The sequence below is a fragment of the Xiphias gladius genome, chromosome 15, assembly GCF_016859285.1.
Source record: "Xiphias gladius isolate SHS-SW01 ecotype Sanya breed wild chromosome 15, ASM1685928v1, whole genome shotgun sequence".
Lineage (NCBI taxonomy): Eukaryota > Metazoa > Chordata > Actinopteri > Istiophoriformes > Xiphiidae > Xiphias > Xiphias gladius.
This window is the reverse complement of record NC_053414.1, coordinates 13,109,292-13,124,516: the sequence shown is the minus strand read 5'-3', so window position 1 is coordinate 13,124,516 and position 15,225 is coordinate 13,109,292. Positions and strand designations below refer to the sequence as shown.

The window sequence follows — 15,225 nt, the reverse complement described above, 5'->3', positions numbered from 1 at the left end:
TGTGTGTGTGTGTGTGTGTGTGTGTGTGTGTGTGTGTGTGTGTGTGTGTGTGTGTGTGTGTGTGTGTGTGTGTGTGTGTGTGTGTGTGTGTGTGTGTGTGTGTGTGTGTGTGTGTGTGTGTGTGTGTGTGTGTGTGTGTGTGTGTGTGTGTGTGTGTGTGTGTGTGTGTGTGTGTGTGTGTGTGTGTGTGTGTGTGTGTGTGTGTGTGTGTGTGTGTGTGTGTGTGTGTGTGTGTGTGTGTGTGTGTGTGTGTGTGTGTGTGTGTGTGTGTGTGTGTGTGTGTGTGTGTGTGTGTGTGTGTGTGTGTGTGTGTGTGTGTGTGTGTGTGTGTGTGTGTGTGTGTGTGTGTGAGTTTATTATTTCTCATTTTTTGTCTTTTTTTTTTTTTTTTTTTTCCTGTTCCTTATTTTTCCCAATAAAATTATTGCTATAGCAGCTGTGCAACCAGGGAGCCATGATTTTTAGTGTGGCCGCCGGTTGCACAAATCAAGGTTGTAGCTACATTTTTACTTTCTGTATGACAAAAAAACAACTTTGTAAATAAAATGTTAACATTTTGTGCTTTTCTCTCTTTCTGCCTTGCTTTTCTCATGTCCCAAAATTAACGTGAAGGGATGAAATGGTGGCTATATGGCCACATTTTTTTTTCATCCTACCTCGCTGTTATGCTCTCGACTTAGTGATGGAGACTGCGTATAGCAGTCCACACAAAAGGCTTTTTGACTAGTCTTAAAAGATAATTTGAGATTTTTTATGAGTCTATCTTGATACAATACTCCCATTGACAATATGCATGTGGAAACAGCAATTGGTCGTTGTGTTCATTTCTCTCCATACTTGCCATGAGGAGACTCATCAAGTCCAGTGTAAGAGATGATTGACAAAATCCAGTCTTTATTCTGTGTAAAATGCTTTCTGATGTTCACCTGTTGCTAATTCTGTATTATATGAGGCCTTAGCAGCCTGAAATAGTTAAATCAAGTGTGTATGTTCCAAAGTTAGTCTTTTTAGTAAGAAATTCCCTCTTTTAGTAACACAGCGAGAATTCTTTTTAAAAGACTAACTCTGGGCGATTACCACTTGATTTGGGGAACTCAGACTCAAAGAATCAGTACCTTTGGTTAAATACATTTTTTCACAGAATCAGGACTGGATTCTGTCCTTCATCTCTTGCACTGGAGAAGTAGGAATGGATCGCTTCACGGCCATAGAGGACAGGAAAAAGGAGCACAGCAGTGATTCCCGACCACTTTTTTTCGCTTTTGGCTTGATAAACGCTTGATGATGCAGTGTCCACTCGGCATATGTTTATGAGCTGTGAGCAGTCAGATCTTTCCAGGTTGTTGCATTTGAATAATTTGTATTTGCCTGAAGAGGAAAAACTGTCCAGGAGTAGAGCAAAGAAAAGAGAAAAAATTACACTTTTTGTGCATGGCATGACCCCATATCTTGTTGTCAGGTTGGGACTCAATGGTTTACAGTGACCAATAGCTGAATGCACAAATGAGCATGTGAGTATTGTTTTAAGACGGACTTGAAAGAATGCATACCTATTCTATTAGAGTTTTCCCACATAAGGTTAAGACCGTAGTAGCTTGTGGCCTGCAGCGTATAGTACATTCTGTGACTATATGTAGTCATTCTTCACTTTACAGAAACAGTAATGTAAAGCCGAGATACGGATCGCTGGTCTGTTACGCCTTTATTTTTAACATTAAGCCCGGAAAAAACAACTAAACTGTATCACTCTGTTTTTGAATAACAGCAATTTATTTTTTTTTTTAAGATTTAATGGCCGCTGAGCTCATTTTTGTATTCTGAACACAAGCCAGACAATCATGTACAGATGAAAATTGTTTGTTTCCACTCCAAACAGTCAACAGTTAACTGAGGAAACTGTTTTTTGTAACAAAAATAGCAAAGTCTGCTCAAATATTAATGTGTTTGTGCAACTGACTGAAATGTTTTATATTTGAGTTTATTTGTTTAGGTCTATGGTCTGCTCCATCAGAGGGGGTCTACAAACAGACGAGTGGATTTCCCAGAAACTTTTAATTATACTTTATGTGATTAACATATTTTTTTACATGTTTTAGAAACAATATTAAAAGAAGTGGGATAAAATCTTTTTTCACTTTTTACTAAATACATTTAACAGACAATTTGAAGACATCACAATAATTGCATTTAAAAAAGCAACTAAGTCAGGCACAGTGAGGCTCATATGAACCCAGCAACAGTCCTCAAATGAAATGGTTTATTGACTCAGCAACGTTCAGACAGTGAATGCTACAGTCTACTCTGCAGCTACATTATTGCTCCATTATAACGTAAGAGACTGTTAGAGTGTGCATGCTTAAGAAGCGAGAGGTCTCTGGAATAGGTTGATGTCCTCATTTGGTTTGTTGAGAGTTTTTTTTGTGAGGACTTGGAATTGGCCACATTCATAACAGGAACAGAAGGATGATCGTCTGCAGCGTTGGACTATTGAAGTTTTCTCTACAGCAATGCAATCATCACTGTGCCAAAACATTGTGATGATTCATCGTAAAACTTGGTGCCTTTGAAAAACAAAAAAAATACACTGTCTAATGTCAATAATTCACACCAAACGTCTGACGTGTGTATATTGTTATTATACTCTATTTGCAAAGTGCAAATAACGATAATACACCAAAAGAATTAAAGGATATGAATGGGTATTGTTGATCTAGTTGGCAGTGAGGTGATCATTCTGTTGTCCCAATGTCAGACAGTAGCCTGCAATTAGTGCAATTTCTCCCGTACATTGCAAATGTGGAATCAAATTCAATCATTCATCGGTTTAAGGGGGTAGTCCAGTAATTTATTATTGCACTGAAATGAAGTTAGGAGGGTTCACAAGAAAAAGATTTTTAAACGTATGGTCAAAATCAACACAGCAAAGGCCGAGATATCCTGACACTTGGTTCCTAATATAAGTCAGGACCACATTTCCCATGATACAACAATTAGCATCTTTTCATTAGACCCCTTCTACATGGTAAACGCCACTCAACACCAGTTTGTTTGTTACACAAACCTACAGTCTAGAATTTGTTGGGCCCAAGACCAATCTGAGATAATGTGGATGACATTATCAGAAAATCCCTCCAGGGTCATAGGAGACATTATACGGCTGATTTCACAGGCTGAGAAACACTCCTCATTACAAGTCAACCAATCTGGAAGCAACACCATGTAACTTTCGGAAGAAGAAATATGGAGTTCTTCCTCTTATAAATTAAAAGCAGAACTTATAAGCAATAAAACATAGCCTTGCTCATTTCAGTATAATCCGAGGTTTTACTTTTACAGCCTTACCTGGTCTGGTATCACCAGGCCAGATTCACAAAGCTAGACTCCGACTGTGTATTAGATCTAACTAATGTCAGACTTCAGATTCATCCACTGCTCAAAGCTGTTTAGTTAATGAATTCTAGGTAAATCGGGACTTTTTTCTAACTAAAAAACATGACCGAGCAACTTCATCAAACCACTCAGCTTCAGAAAAGACATACAAATGCAGCACAAGATGCAAAGAAGGAAATATTTGAAAGGAAAACTCCTGAAGCAGGCGGACCACTGGGAAAGCTTAAAGACAGGACGAACATGGTGATGTAGATAGGGTTAACATTAGATGTACCACTGGTCAGCGGCTGTCAGAGTGTTACCACGACAACATTGATCTTAGTCCAGAGTTAGCCTTGAGCTCAGGTGGCTAACTGTTTATGTTTAAAATAAGTCAGTGTTTATTTTCGTGAAACTGTTCAACTTGCATTAGACTAGTGATTAGACTCAAGGGCAGAATTAAGATCAGTCTAACACTAAAGACCAGTCAAAAAATCTCTTTGTTAAACCAGGTCCCAGTCGCCTGAGCTGGCTAATGTTAGCTAATATTAGCAAACCTCCAATAGATACTGCCGTATAACAGTCATTACTGAGTCAGTTCAAAGACTTTATGACTCCTCTGTACTTGTGTAACTGTTACACCACTTTAATATTATCCTGAGATAGTCACATTTGGCCACAATGGCTGCTGTTCAGCAAAAGCTACAGTCTTCATCTTAATGTTTTGGAATTGGTGAAATGGCCCTTTACCAAAACCGAATAGCTTGTGTTATGCAACAATGTGAATCAACAGCACATACTAGCTGTACGAAAGTGCTTTAAAGGTCCTGAACACCCATGGTCAACCCACACAGGGGGTTTCACTAGGTTAGCATGGAAAGACTGTGTTTGGTTGACATCTCCTGTTGTCAAAGGCCTATTGTATTAATATTGTTGCACCAGTTTGGGTGGGAGAAGTTACGCCTTTATCATTCTTACTGGTTGGTGAATTTGATGTAATTCCAGCATTGCACCAGCTAACTTCAACCTGAGCATTAGTGTAATCAGATAACCAATGTTTGTTCTTTAAATGCACAATTTTGGCAGATGTTTTAAACAATCCTTGTTTTCATTTGCATTTCCCGGCAGACTTTTAAAATCATTTTTGGATGTGGAAAAAGACCAGCTCAAATAAAAAATTATGGGAAATGTGGATTTGATGTAACGATTTTAAGTGGTTCTGTGACCGAAAAGAAGCTGTATGTAAGTTACACATGTAACCTAAAACTGTGTAATGTGAACAAACAGCCCAATGAGCCCTTGAAGTCCATTGAGCAACTTTAAAAACAGCAGCTCATGGTGGGAATGTGTGGAAACTTGTCCGCTCACAGCAGTGGTGGCTAGAGTTTACCCTGGCTGCCCGTTGCTGCTCCTGGACAAAAGTCAGCCACGGATGAAGCTGTGCTAGAACCGTCCTGACAGAGGTCAAAGGGGTCACAGATCACAATTGTATTGAAACCAGCGTGCCTGTATGTTTGTGGGGTGGTGTGGCAGTTTCCACGTGTTACCTTTTTCTTTTTTTCTTTTTTTTTCTTTTTTTTTTTACAAGTGGTCATGACATGTAAGCCAAATCTAGAATATCATAATAGTGCTTGTGCGTCTGCCTACATAAATACAGGCATGCATGGTCATTCTTACTGTATCTGACTGGCTATCTTAGAATCAACTAACAGCTACATTGTTTGTGTTACCTAATATCTGCAAGCGTTTCAGTGACATCTATGCATATTTACACGTATATCAGCATATTGTTTCTCTAAACGAGTTGGTGAGAGACAAGGGAATCATTTCTTGTTCTTATTTTGTTGAAAGAATCCAGGTCAAAATCAACTGCCCCAATCCTGAAAGCAACGAATATGAGAAACCGGTCCAACTGCACCGTGGCAGAAACTTTCAACACCATTGAGAAGTTCCCTGAGGGAAAACACATCTCTACAAGCCTTTAGGATGGACTTTACCAACTGCTCAGTGTAGATTTATGTACAGTTTACCGTTATTTAAGTCGGTTGCGGTTGCTTTAATAGATGAACATTTAGCGAAGCACTTAAAAACAAAACAACCTCGAAACATTTAGGAGTTCTCTATCATATGTATGAAATGCGTATGTAAAGAGACATAAACCTGCCCCATTTTTAAGCTCACTTCTGTCCCACTAAGCCTTATATAAACAATGTGTTTTCTCATAGAAAGTTTCTTTCAAAGCTGAAATATCATACTGGGGAATCTCTGTCCATCTTATAAAAAACACAACTTATCTACTTATTTGTACTAGCAAGTAAAATTTGAGCAGTAGTTCATATATATATATAAAATATTATTTTTCTAAATAACAATATCCACTCAAGGTCCACTTGCTCGCTTGTTTTAGAACTTTCGCGCACATCACAAGGTTTTCATGAGCAGATGAAGTTTGCTCGGCTGTCACAGAACTGTAGTTGTTCAAACTTTCTGTTATTCTGAGCACTTCGAGGATTTCTCACTCATGTTATTGGCTTAAAAATTGAGCTTGGCTGTTCATTCTTCACAATCTCCACTGAAAGCTTCAGAACAAGCAAATAAGTGGATCTAGAGTGGAGATTGTTTTGTCTACAGGTGGTTCCAGGATCAATAATGAAGTTAACCACTACAGCTTCTGCTTGGGAGTGAGCAATATGGGTGAAATCCTTTGTTACAGTATAATTTTTGTGATAATTAAATCATTTTAACTTGTTTTTGTGATACTGATATATATCTAGATATAGTACATTTACTGAAAAGGGTAAAATAACCAGTTAGGACTGTCTGGCTTTGTTGCTGTTGTTGTTGTCTTTTGTCTAATTCAGAGAGTTAAATATGTGACAAATCAAGAAACTTCATCACATTGATGCAAAAATCATATATAAATCAGATACTGTCCTGCTAGAGGCTCTAAGGCTGTACTTAGGCACAGTGGTGCTTGAGCTAAATGCTAATGTCAGCATGCTAACCTAATCACAGTGACAAAGCTAAAATGTTAATGTTTAACAGGTATAATGTTTGCCATGTTTACAACATTAGATTAGCATGTTAGCATGCTTACAATAGCAAATTACCACTAAACACAGTACACCTGAGGCTGATGGGAATGTCATTAGTTTGGTCAAAAACCATAGCATCGAACAAGTCAAAATTTTGGCCTGGTGAGGCCGCCTGATAAAGTTAAAGGGTCACCAAAGCGCTTACAGTTTATCCAGAGGGAGACATTAATGTCCCAAAATAATACAAAATGTCCCAAATTTGATGGTAAGCCACGTACTAGCTCTAGAGACAACGGACTCAAATCAACAAATGTCAACTTCACGGTAGCGCTACAGTAAAATTCAGGGGATAACGAAAATCATTAGGATACATGGTTGGGAAACATGAATGTCTGTACCACATTTCGTGACAATCTATCTAGAGGATGTTGAGACATTTCACTGGATAACTGAAACGTAGCTACTCGCATGGCTAAAATATTCAAGGAATTGCTTCCACAGAATAAACAGTGGGGCAAAATCTCCAATAGTAAAGATATTTACAATCGCTGGCCACTTTATTATTAGGTACACCATATTTTGTCCCCCTCATGTATTTAAATGGGGTGGACAAAATATTAGAAACACATTCTCAATATAATGAGCTCCAATGGGGTTTACATCATCTCTGCTGCTCCTGATAACGCAACCTCATCAGAGCCATGGGTTACTCATACTCTACTGCCCAGTACTGTAGTAGATATCCTTTTAGTTTCAAATATGAACAGAAAACCCCAGTATCACATATTATCTTTTAACAAAGAGAAATACAAAGGCACTCTATGGGAAAATACATTAAAAACCGAAAGCTACAGTAGTGGAACACAAGCTAACTCTAAAGTGGTGCAGTACTCAGGCTCTACAATGGCTTTAAACTGTTTCTTCACAGTGACTTTACATCAGGAAAAAGCAAGCAGCCTTTAAACAGTTTGTGTGCCGTATTTACCAAAATTACAAATTTCAATTCAAGTACTTGATTAGATGCTATTTTCCTTGACTGTATTCTAAAGTAAATATAAAAATTAAGATCAAAACTGCTACATGGCATCAGTTACAGAATTGGCTTACACAATAGCTGCTATAAAACAGATTGATTTGTCATCAATTTTCCAGTCATTAAAAAATAAACATAAAAAAAACAAGAACAAATTCAGTTCAATGGAATGGCAGAACACAGCTGGGATCTTGATATTGTCATTCATTTAGCTCACTATCATTCAAGCACACATCATGTCTGTTAAACACCACAGCCATCTCCTTTTACAGTAGTTTACATAATGGAAAAAAAGAAAAAACAATCACAAAGCATAGAAAATAAATTGCAAATGATGTCTGCTCCTGCCCTGCAAAGACTTTTAAATTACAATAAACTTGCATAGCTGTGAAGTGTACCAAAAAAACGGGGGAAAGGTCAAAAGGTGCAAAAAGTTTTAAAACATGTTACAGCTGGGTAAGTCTCAGTGTTTAAGTGTATGTACATGAACAAAGACTATGTGCACCTTGTGTAAAATTGACAAAATGACAGACTGCAAACAAAGTTGAGGATTAAATCACCCCTGTGCAATGAGACTTATCAGAGGAAAACAGATGAGTCAGGACCCTGCAAAGAGTGTGGTGGTGTCAAAATAGGGTTAGTAAGTTTGTATAGTAATGCATGTGTCCCGTGAGGAGGTGAAAGTGACTCTGCAGGTCAGGCAAATCTTAAAGTGAGCTCTGAGATTGGTAGTTTTTGATGTTCTTAATCTCCAGCTCCAGCTGTTTGATGCGCACGTCTCTCTGGTTGAGGAGCTCCCTCAGGCGTCGGATTTCCTCCTGCTGCTTGTGAAACTTGAGACGTAACTGTGGACATAACACATAAACAATATGTTAACAATAGTTAACAATAGTTTAGCCTTAAACCAAAGTGGTAGATCGACCAACAGACAGTTCCAATGTTTGCCTTCCAATTTTTTAATGAATGGCAAACATCCATTGTCATCCATTAAAAAAAAAAAAAAAAATGATAATAATAAATCAAAAAACAGCATTGACTTGCACCCTTGGAATACAGTATATGTTTGAAAAATGTCAAAACTAAATCGTACAAACAGTGTGTAAAACCAGAGGATGACTCCACAGGTAGCAACACCAAAATCATTTAGTACCTCGTTCTCTGTCCTTGGAGGAGAGCAAAGTGTGAGGTCTTCTCCATTGCTAACTGGCCTCCGACTCCTGTTGTCCTCTGCATGGCTGCTTTCCTCTCTGCTGTCTTTGGTTCCCAGTTTGTCCTGAATGTATGCCAGCTGTAGCATGCCTGGTCTGCTCTGAGACCTGCGAGTGTCCAGTGAATTTCCCAGCCCTTTGCTCATCTCTGAATATGACTCTGCTACTTGACTTCCAGGCTTCAGAGACATCAACACGGGGCCTGGAAGACAAAGAGAGTGATCAGGAGGATACTTAACTGCATTGCCTGGCAACAGGAGAAGACCTGTACAGGTCCGACCACATTGCTAATGTCTACAAATGCACATTGCACACACAAGCATAAATCTTTTCTGACCTTTGTCAATGCCACTGAGCCACTCCTCAGCAGTCAAAGCAGGCTTGTTACCAGCTGTCATCGGATAGATGTCTTCTTGGTACGACTCCGACTAGAAACACATTTACAGGACATTCACACACGGAGACCAAAGTAGGACTCTGAGTTGTATTAAACTACAGAGTGATGTCCTGGTGTCACGTGTTTGTGGTTTATGTGAATCAGTGTGCTCTTACCCTGCGGGGTACGATCATGGATAGAGGCTCAATGAGACTCTTGATTGTCACCAGTTTGTAGAACCTGAACACCTCACAGGAGCTAACATCCAGGCCTCTCTTTGGCATCACACCTGTAGGAGAGCACACATGCTGGGTAACTAACTTTTTCTACAGAACTGCTGTGCTATACTACACCAATGCTGTCACAGTAAGATACATTCAATGAGCACTTTATTAGGAACACCATACTAATACTGGATACAGCCTCCCTTTGCTCTCAAAACAGCCTCGGTTCTTAGTGTCATCGATTCCACAAGATGTTGGAAACTTTCCTCTGAGATTCTGCTCCACGTTGAAATGAATGCATCACAACTCTTCTGCGGATCTGTCAGCTGCACATTCATGCTGCCAGTCCCCCGTTCTGCGACATCCCAAAGGTGTTCTACTGGATTCAGATCTGGAAGCTGGGGAGGCCTTTGAAGTACAATGAACTCACTGTCATGTTCATGAAACCAGTTTGAGACGACTTTTGCTTTGTGACATGGTGCATTATCCTGCTGGAAGTGGCCATTAGAAGTTTGTAAGTTGCGGCCATAAAGGGAAGCACATGGTCAACAACAATACTCAGATAGACTGTGGCATCAAACCATGATTGTGTGGTATTAAGTATCCAAAGTGTCGAGAAAACATCTCCCTCACCATTACACCTACACCAGCACCAGCAGCCTGGACTCTTGACTCAAGGCAGGTTGGGTCCATGGATTCATGCTGCTGACCCCAAATTCTGACCGTACCATCTACGTGCCTCAGCAGAAATCCAGATCCTTCAGACCAGGCTACGTTTTTCCAGTCTTCAACTCTCAACCATTATAGTGAGCCTGTGCCCACTGCGGCCTCAGATTTCTGCTCTTGGCTGACAGGAGTAGAACCCGACATGGTCTTCTGCTGTTGTAGCCCATCCGCCTCAAGGTTCGACGTGTTGCATGTGAGAAGCTTTTGTGCTCACCTCAGCTGTAAACAGCAGTTATCTGAGATACTGTAGCCTTTCTGTCAGCTCCAACCAGTCTGGCCATTCTCCTCTGACCTCTCTTATCAACAAGGCGTTTCAGTCCACAGAACTGCTGCTCACTGGGAGTTTTTTGTTTTTCACAACACTCTGAGTAAAAACTCTAGAGACTGTTGTGTGTGAAAATCCCAGGAGAGTACCAGTTTCAGAAACATTCAAACCAGCCCATCTGGCACAAACAATCATTTCACGGTCTAAGTCACCAAGATCACATTTTCCCCCCATACTGATGATTGATGTGAACAATAACTGAAGCTCCTGACCTGTGTCTGCATGATCTCCTGCGACATGATTAGCTGATTGGATAATTGCATGTATAATCAGCTTTACCTTTGTTTCCAATAAAGTGCTCAGTGAGTGTATACTGTATATTTATGATATATTGTTGAGAGTTAAGTACAGTTACTGTACAGTAAAAGTGTGCTGATTGATGCTGCCTAACCTATAAACTCACATATAACATGCTCATATTGATGCAACTTTTTATAGTACTACCAGTCCATGAAAGCTACAGTAGAGTATGAGTGATTGTACACTCTGATAGGAAAGAGTAGGTGGTAAAATAAAATAGAGCTGCTGCCGTCTAGTTCCATGTACATTTTAACTGACATTTACCTGGCCATCCTATTCACGCATCTAGCAAGCAAATATGAGTTTAAAAAATTAAAACATGCGTGCATGATGCAAGTCTGCAGGCTTGCAGGCTTCACCTCATGCTGCATTTAACTTCACATGATATACGACCTCGCTTTGATCAGCTGGTTTGGCTATTCAAATATGGTTAGCATATTTGCACAGCAGCTTTGCTTACAGGTGCTTAAAGTGAGTCAGCACAGTGTTGTGGAAAACATCTGTCTAAGGCCCCTTAGAGAGACTTTAACATTTCACACGTATGTATTCAGCTAAAAAAAATAATTCAATGAAACATCCAACAAAGTGGAGTTTGATTACAGATACATATAGTGATTGTAAGTGAATAGGCAGCTGTGTGTGTGACATTTCTATTTGATTTTGAGTTTTGTTTATTTGATTTGTGTGTTTTTCTAAGTGTTGTCCTTACCCATTCCTTTCTGAGGTAAGTGCGAGCGATACTCTGTTAGGTAGTGGATGTATGGTTTTTCTGAGCTGATCTCGTAGTACCTGATATTCCCATCACCCTGACAAGAGACAAGAGAAGACTTTGTAATGATAATATTCAAAGTATTTTCTGTATATATATGTGTAGACAGGTTCTGGTTGCTTTCAGATACCCACCTTCCCAGCAAGGTAGAGCATGTGTGTGTCAGGGTCGTAGAAAGGGAAGAGGACTCCCGACGAACCATCCAGGTTCTCTTCTAACAAAGGCACAGACAGATCGTCCTACAAACACACACAAAGATCAACAGCTTCATCAAAGACAACACTTAAGCGCCAGTAGCATGTACAACGTTCCCTGATATCAGAACACTCAATCATTTAAATCCACTTCTGCATAAGAAGCACTCTCCAGCGCTGATTTAAAAATACTGAGTGCTCAATCCCTAATCCGTGCTTCAGGCATAATCCTCCACCCACAACACACTCACGCACATCCAAAACACACCATCCTGCTACATCTGCGCAATTATAAACTCACAGGTGTGATCTGGGTACTTGGCACTGACATAATGGAGAAGACAATAACTTTGGCTGCACTTTAACACAGGCTCAGTGAATTCTGAAGGTATAATGACGAGTGGTTCAGCTTGTCCACTTATTTGTCCACTAGATGGCGCAGTTGGGTGTCAGACTATACAATGTGTGGGGCTGGGATTGTTTTACAGCATCTTAAGGGCCATAAGATCATCAGTGGTGAGGGAATTTTCAGATCCTTTACTCAAGTAAAAATACTAATACAACGATGTGAAGTACTCCATTACAAGTAAAAGTCCTGCATTCAGAATTTTAAAGTACACAAGTGTTAATAGCAAAATGTACCTTAAGTATCAAAAGAAACAGAAAAGTGCTTGCTCAGCACAAATAATGGCTCCTGTGACTGATGTTATTATATATGACGTTATTAGATTGTGATGGTGATACGTGAATGCACACGCAGCATTTTACTGTTGTAGCTGGTCGAGACGTTTCTCTAATTTTTCCTTCTTTGTGACATATTGAACAATTTTACCTCTTTGAGCCTCAAACAATCATTTAAATGAAACCAGCTGAGAAGTTTAGAGGGTGGAAAAATGCAAACTAAGACATGTGAAACCTTACATTCTTGTTTTCTAAAGGTCACAAACTAAAAACACTGGAAAACAACTTATGTAATATATACCAATGCATTGTATTTTTTAAGCTCATCAAATACTAATGCATAGTTAGAAATGATAAATTAAGTTTGGAGCACAACAGTTGATATGATGAGTCGCTGTGCACCATTTCCCATAGTTTATTATGTCCAAAATATTCAACTTTCCCAGCCCTCACTCAATTTTTGTCTTAATATTTTCTTTCTATTTTTCATCGCAATATTCAACAGTTTATTCACCTACTACACTCATTTGCCATCTTATTATTGGGGACACCTAGGTTATATTGAGCCTACCGTCATTAATATAAATGAGGTGGACAAAAAATAGAAATCCATGTCAGTGTAACACCTCTCTAAAACAATTCCAACACAAACTGAACATTGCATCTGGTTTGTAGTAGAACTGTTGTATTAGACCGCATTAGTTTTAGCTCGATGTATCTAGTAAACCGGCAACAGACTGTTTACGTCTTTTTTTTGCCTGTTCTCCTGACTATCTAATGCTCAGGGGCTTTAATGGTGTAGGCGAGGATAGAGGGCCACCTACAGCTGTGACCTCTCTGGTGGTGATGGAATAAGGTGATTATTAGTTCATTCATATAACTGTTAATTCTCTGTTATCGGGGTTGTGCTTATTCCTGGGCCTGTACTCTTATTGTTGGTTTATCTTACCTCTCGTGTGGATTGTATACATGGGCCTCTGTAGTAAATGCCTTTCTGTACTGTGTATCACTATTAGATATATTACACCTAATAAATTCATCACATAAGTCTCTCTCACTGCTCCCTGAATGTCTGACTATTTTTAGAACAGATATAATCCTCAATTTAACTTTAGAGCACAGGACGTACTGGTTCTTCTTTAATCCAGACTAAGGGTGACTGGACTTTTACCAGCGGAGCCCTTGGTGTACCCTTCTGTTGCAGAACCAGGGCAGAATACCAATTTCTATACATGTGTTGCTTTTGTGATGTTTGGCATCTTTCTTTCTGCCTTCTTGTCTGCCACAGTCCCAACTCTTTAACCTTGTGTGTGAGCTTGTGTCTGTCGGACCCGGCTTTCAAACACTCTTCTAACGCCCCCCACTTCACAGCTGTCAAGCTGTACGGTCATTAAGAGGAAGTTATAGAAATTGCTGTTCATTTGCAGAGCTGCGATTATTAGTGCATTGATCGATTAGCCGATCAACAGAAAATTAATCTGCAACAATTTTGACAATCAATAAATGATTTAATCACTTTTCAAGCAAAACCTGCCAAACATTCAATGGATGCAGCTTCTTGGTTGTGAGGATTGAGGATAGGAAACTGATTATCTTTGGAAATGATAATGGGCATTTTAACTGCTATCATGACATTTTGTTGATAAAAAGATTAATTGATAAAGAAAATAATCATTAGTTCCCTACTTCTTGTTTCGTCATAGGAAAGGAGTCTTTTTGGATAAATAAAGAGGACAGGAAATATATTCAGTAATTCATGAATTGAAGTGTAGCCTGTATTGACTGCAAATTATTGATTATGTGTAGAAAACAGTAAAACAACTTCAAGGGACATTCATAGGTAAGCTCAACAATTTGAATTTACAATAATTTGGTAGCACAAGAAGGCAGGGAGTACATGTGTTTGTTTTCCTTTTTTAAGCAAGAAAATTAGGTAACATTAAAGCACCATAACAAAATACTTAGAGGATGGAAGTCCATTCTCGATCATGGGAACAGTAAGTGTAGCAAAAAGGATCTTAACTCAAAGACCGCATAATCACATGATCATGGTCCTCCTCAGTGAAACGATGCAGGCAAGGAGCTGCGGTTCAGGTGTCATCATGTCCCCTGAAGTGTGGAAATTCAGTCTCATGACAAGAAGTGATTGTATGTGTCACCACATGACCAAAATCCCACATGATGACACCTGCTCCAGCTCCATTCGCTGATTAAGACAACGAGATGCACTTAAAAGCCCCGAAGAAGCTCGTAAATGGGACTAAGAGATTGGGTTATTTTGTCACTAAAGACTTCCTGTATTGCTGTGAGTTGCTCTGCAGTCGCTCTTACCTGATCCCACAGGGCTATCTGTCTATCATTCCAGCGTGAAGTGCCCGATGTGAGGAGCATCTTCATGTTACCCAAGATCAGCACCTTAGTGGCTTTGTGCGTCTTGCAGTTGGCTTCCTGCAAACACACAAGCCAACATGCATCACAGCAAGCATCAAGCATAGTAAACATTTGGTATGCGCATTAAAATACTAATTAAGTAATATAAAAAGGTATAATTAGGTTTATTTTGCTATCGATAATGGCTTCCAAAACATAAATATTACAGCACTATGATGAAATGTTCCCTTTATGTCCACGTGAGCTGGTTTGGCAGGCAAAGGGAGTGAGGGCAGACTAATGTAAAGTGTGTGAGTGAGTCCCTGGCTGGTGACCCAGAGGTCTGTGGAGTTATGCTGTGGGCCAGTCCAGGCCAGAGGTGTCAGTTTTGGCTGTGAGGTGCTGAATGAGTGGCCTGGGTGGCCTGGACTGGAGCAGGGAACTCCCACTTATGCAATACTGGCTGTTGTACTATATTACAGCCCAACTGAGGCTCATGGTTTTCAAATTTTATTGATTTCTCTGAGAAATATCTGGTGCACGCTGGTTTAAAATTGATTTTCATTTTGATTTCATAGGCATTTTAAACTTGTATTTCCATTTGCAAAAGAGACA

At 39.5% G+C, this 15,225-nt stretch overlaps 1 protein-coding gene across 4 annotated transcripts in view; it reads right to left on the bottom strand.

The window, feature by feature from the left end:
• Window positions 1-6,393: 6,393 nt before the first annotated feature.
• The window catches only part of coro2aa (coronin 2Aa), a 44,119-nt gene continuing 35,287 nt past the window's right edge, over window positions 6,394-15,225 (bottom strand). For all 4 annotated transcript variants that reach the window (XM_040146955.1, XM_040146957.1, XM_040146958.1 and 1 more), the window contains exons 6-12: window positions 14,572-14,688; window positions 11,500-11,604; window positions 11,306-11,402; window positions 9,198-9,310; window positions 8,983-9,073; window positions 8,588-8,847; window positions 6,394-8,282 (exon numbers count right to left, since the gene is read on the bottom strand). In XM_040146955.1, coding sequence (XP_040002889.1) covers window positions 8,145-8,282; window positions 8,588-8,847; window positions 8,983-9,073; window positions 9,198-9,310; window positions 11,306-11,402; window positions 11,500-11,604; window positions 14,572-14,688 — 921 coding nt within the window. In that variant the 3' untranslated portion in view covers window positions 6,394-8,144. The remainder of the gene's footprint in view (window positions 8,283-8,587; window positions 8,848-8,982; window positions 9,074-9,197; window positions 9,311-11,305; window positions 11,403-11,499; window positions 11,605-14,571; window positions 14,689-15,225) is intronic.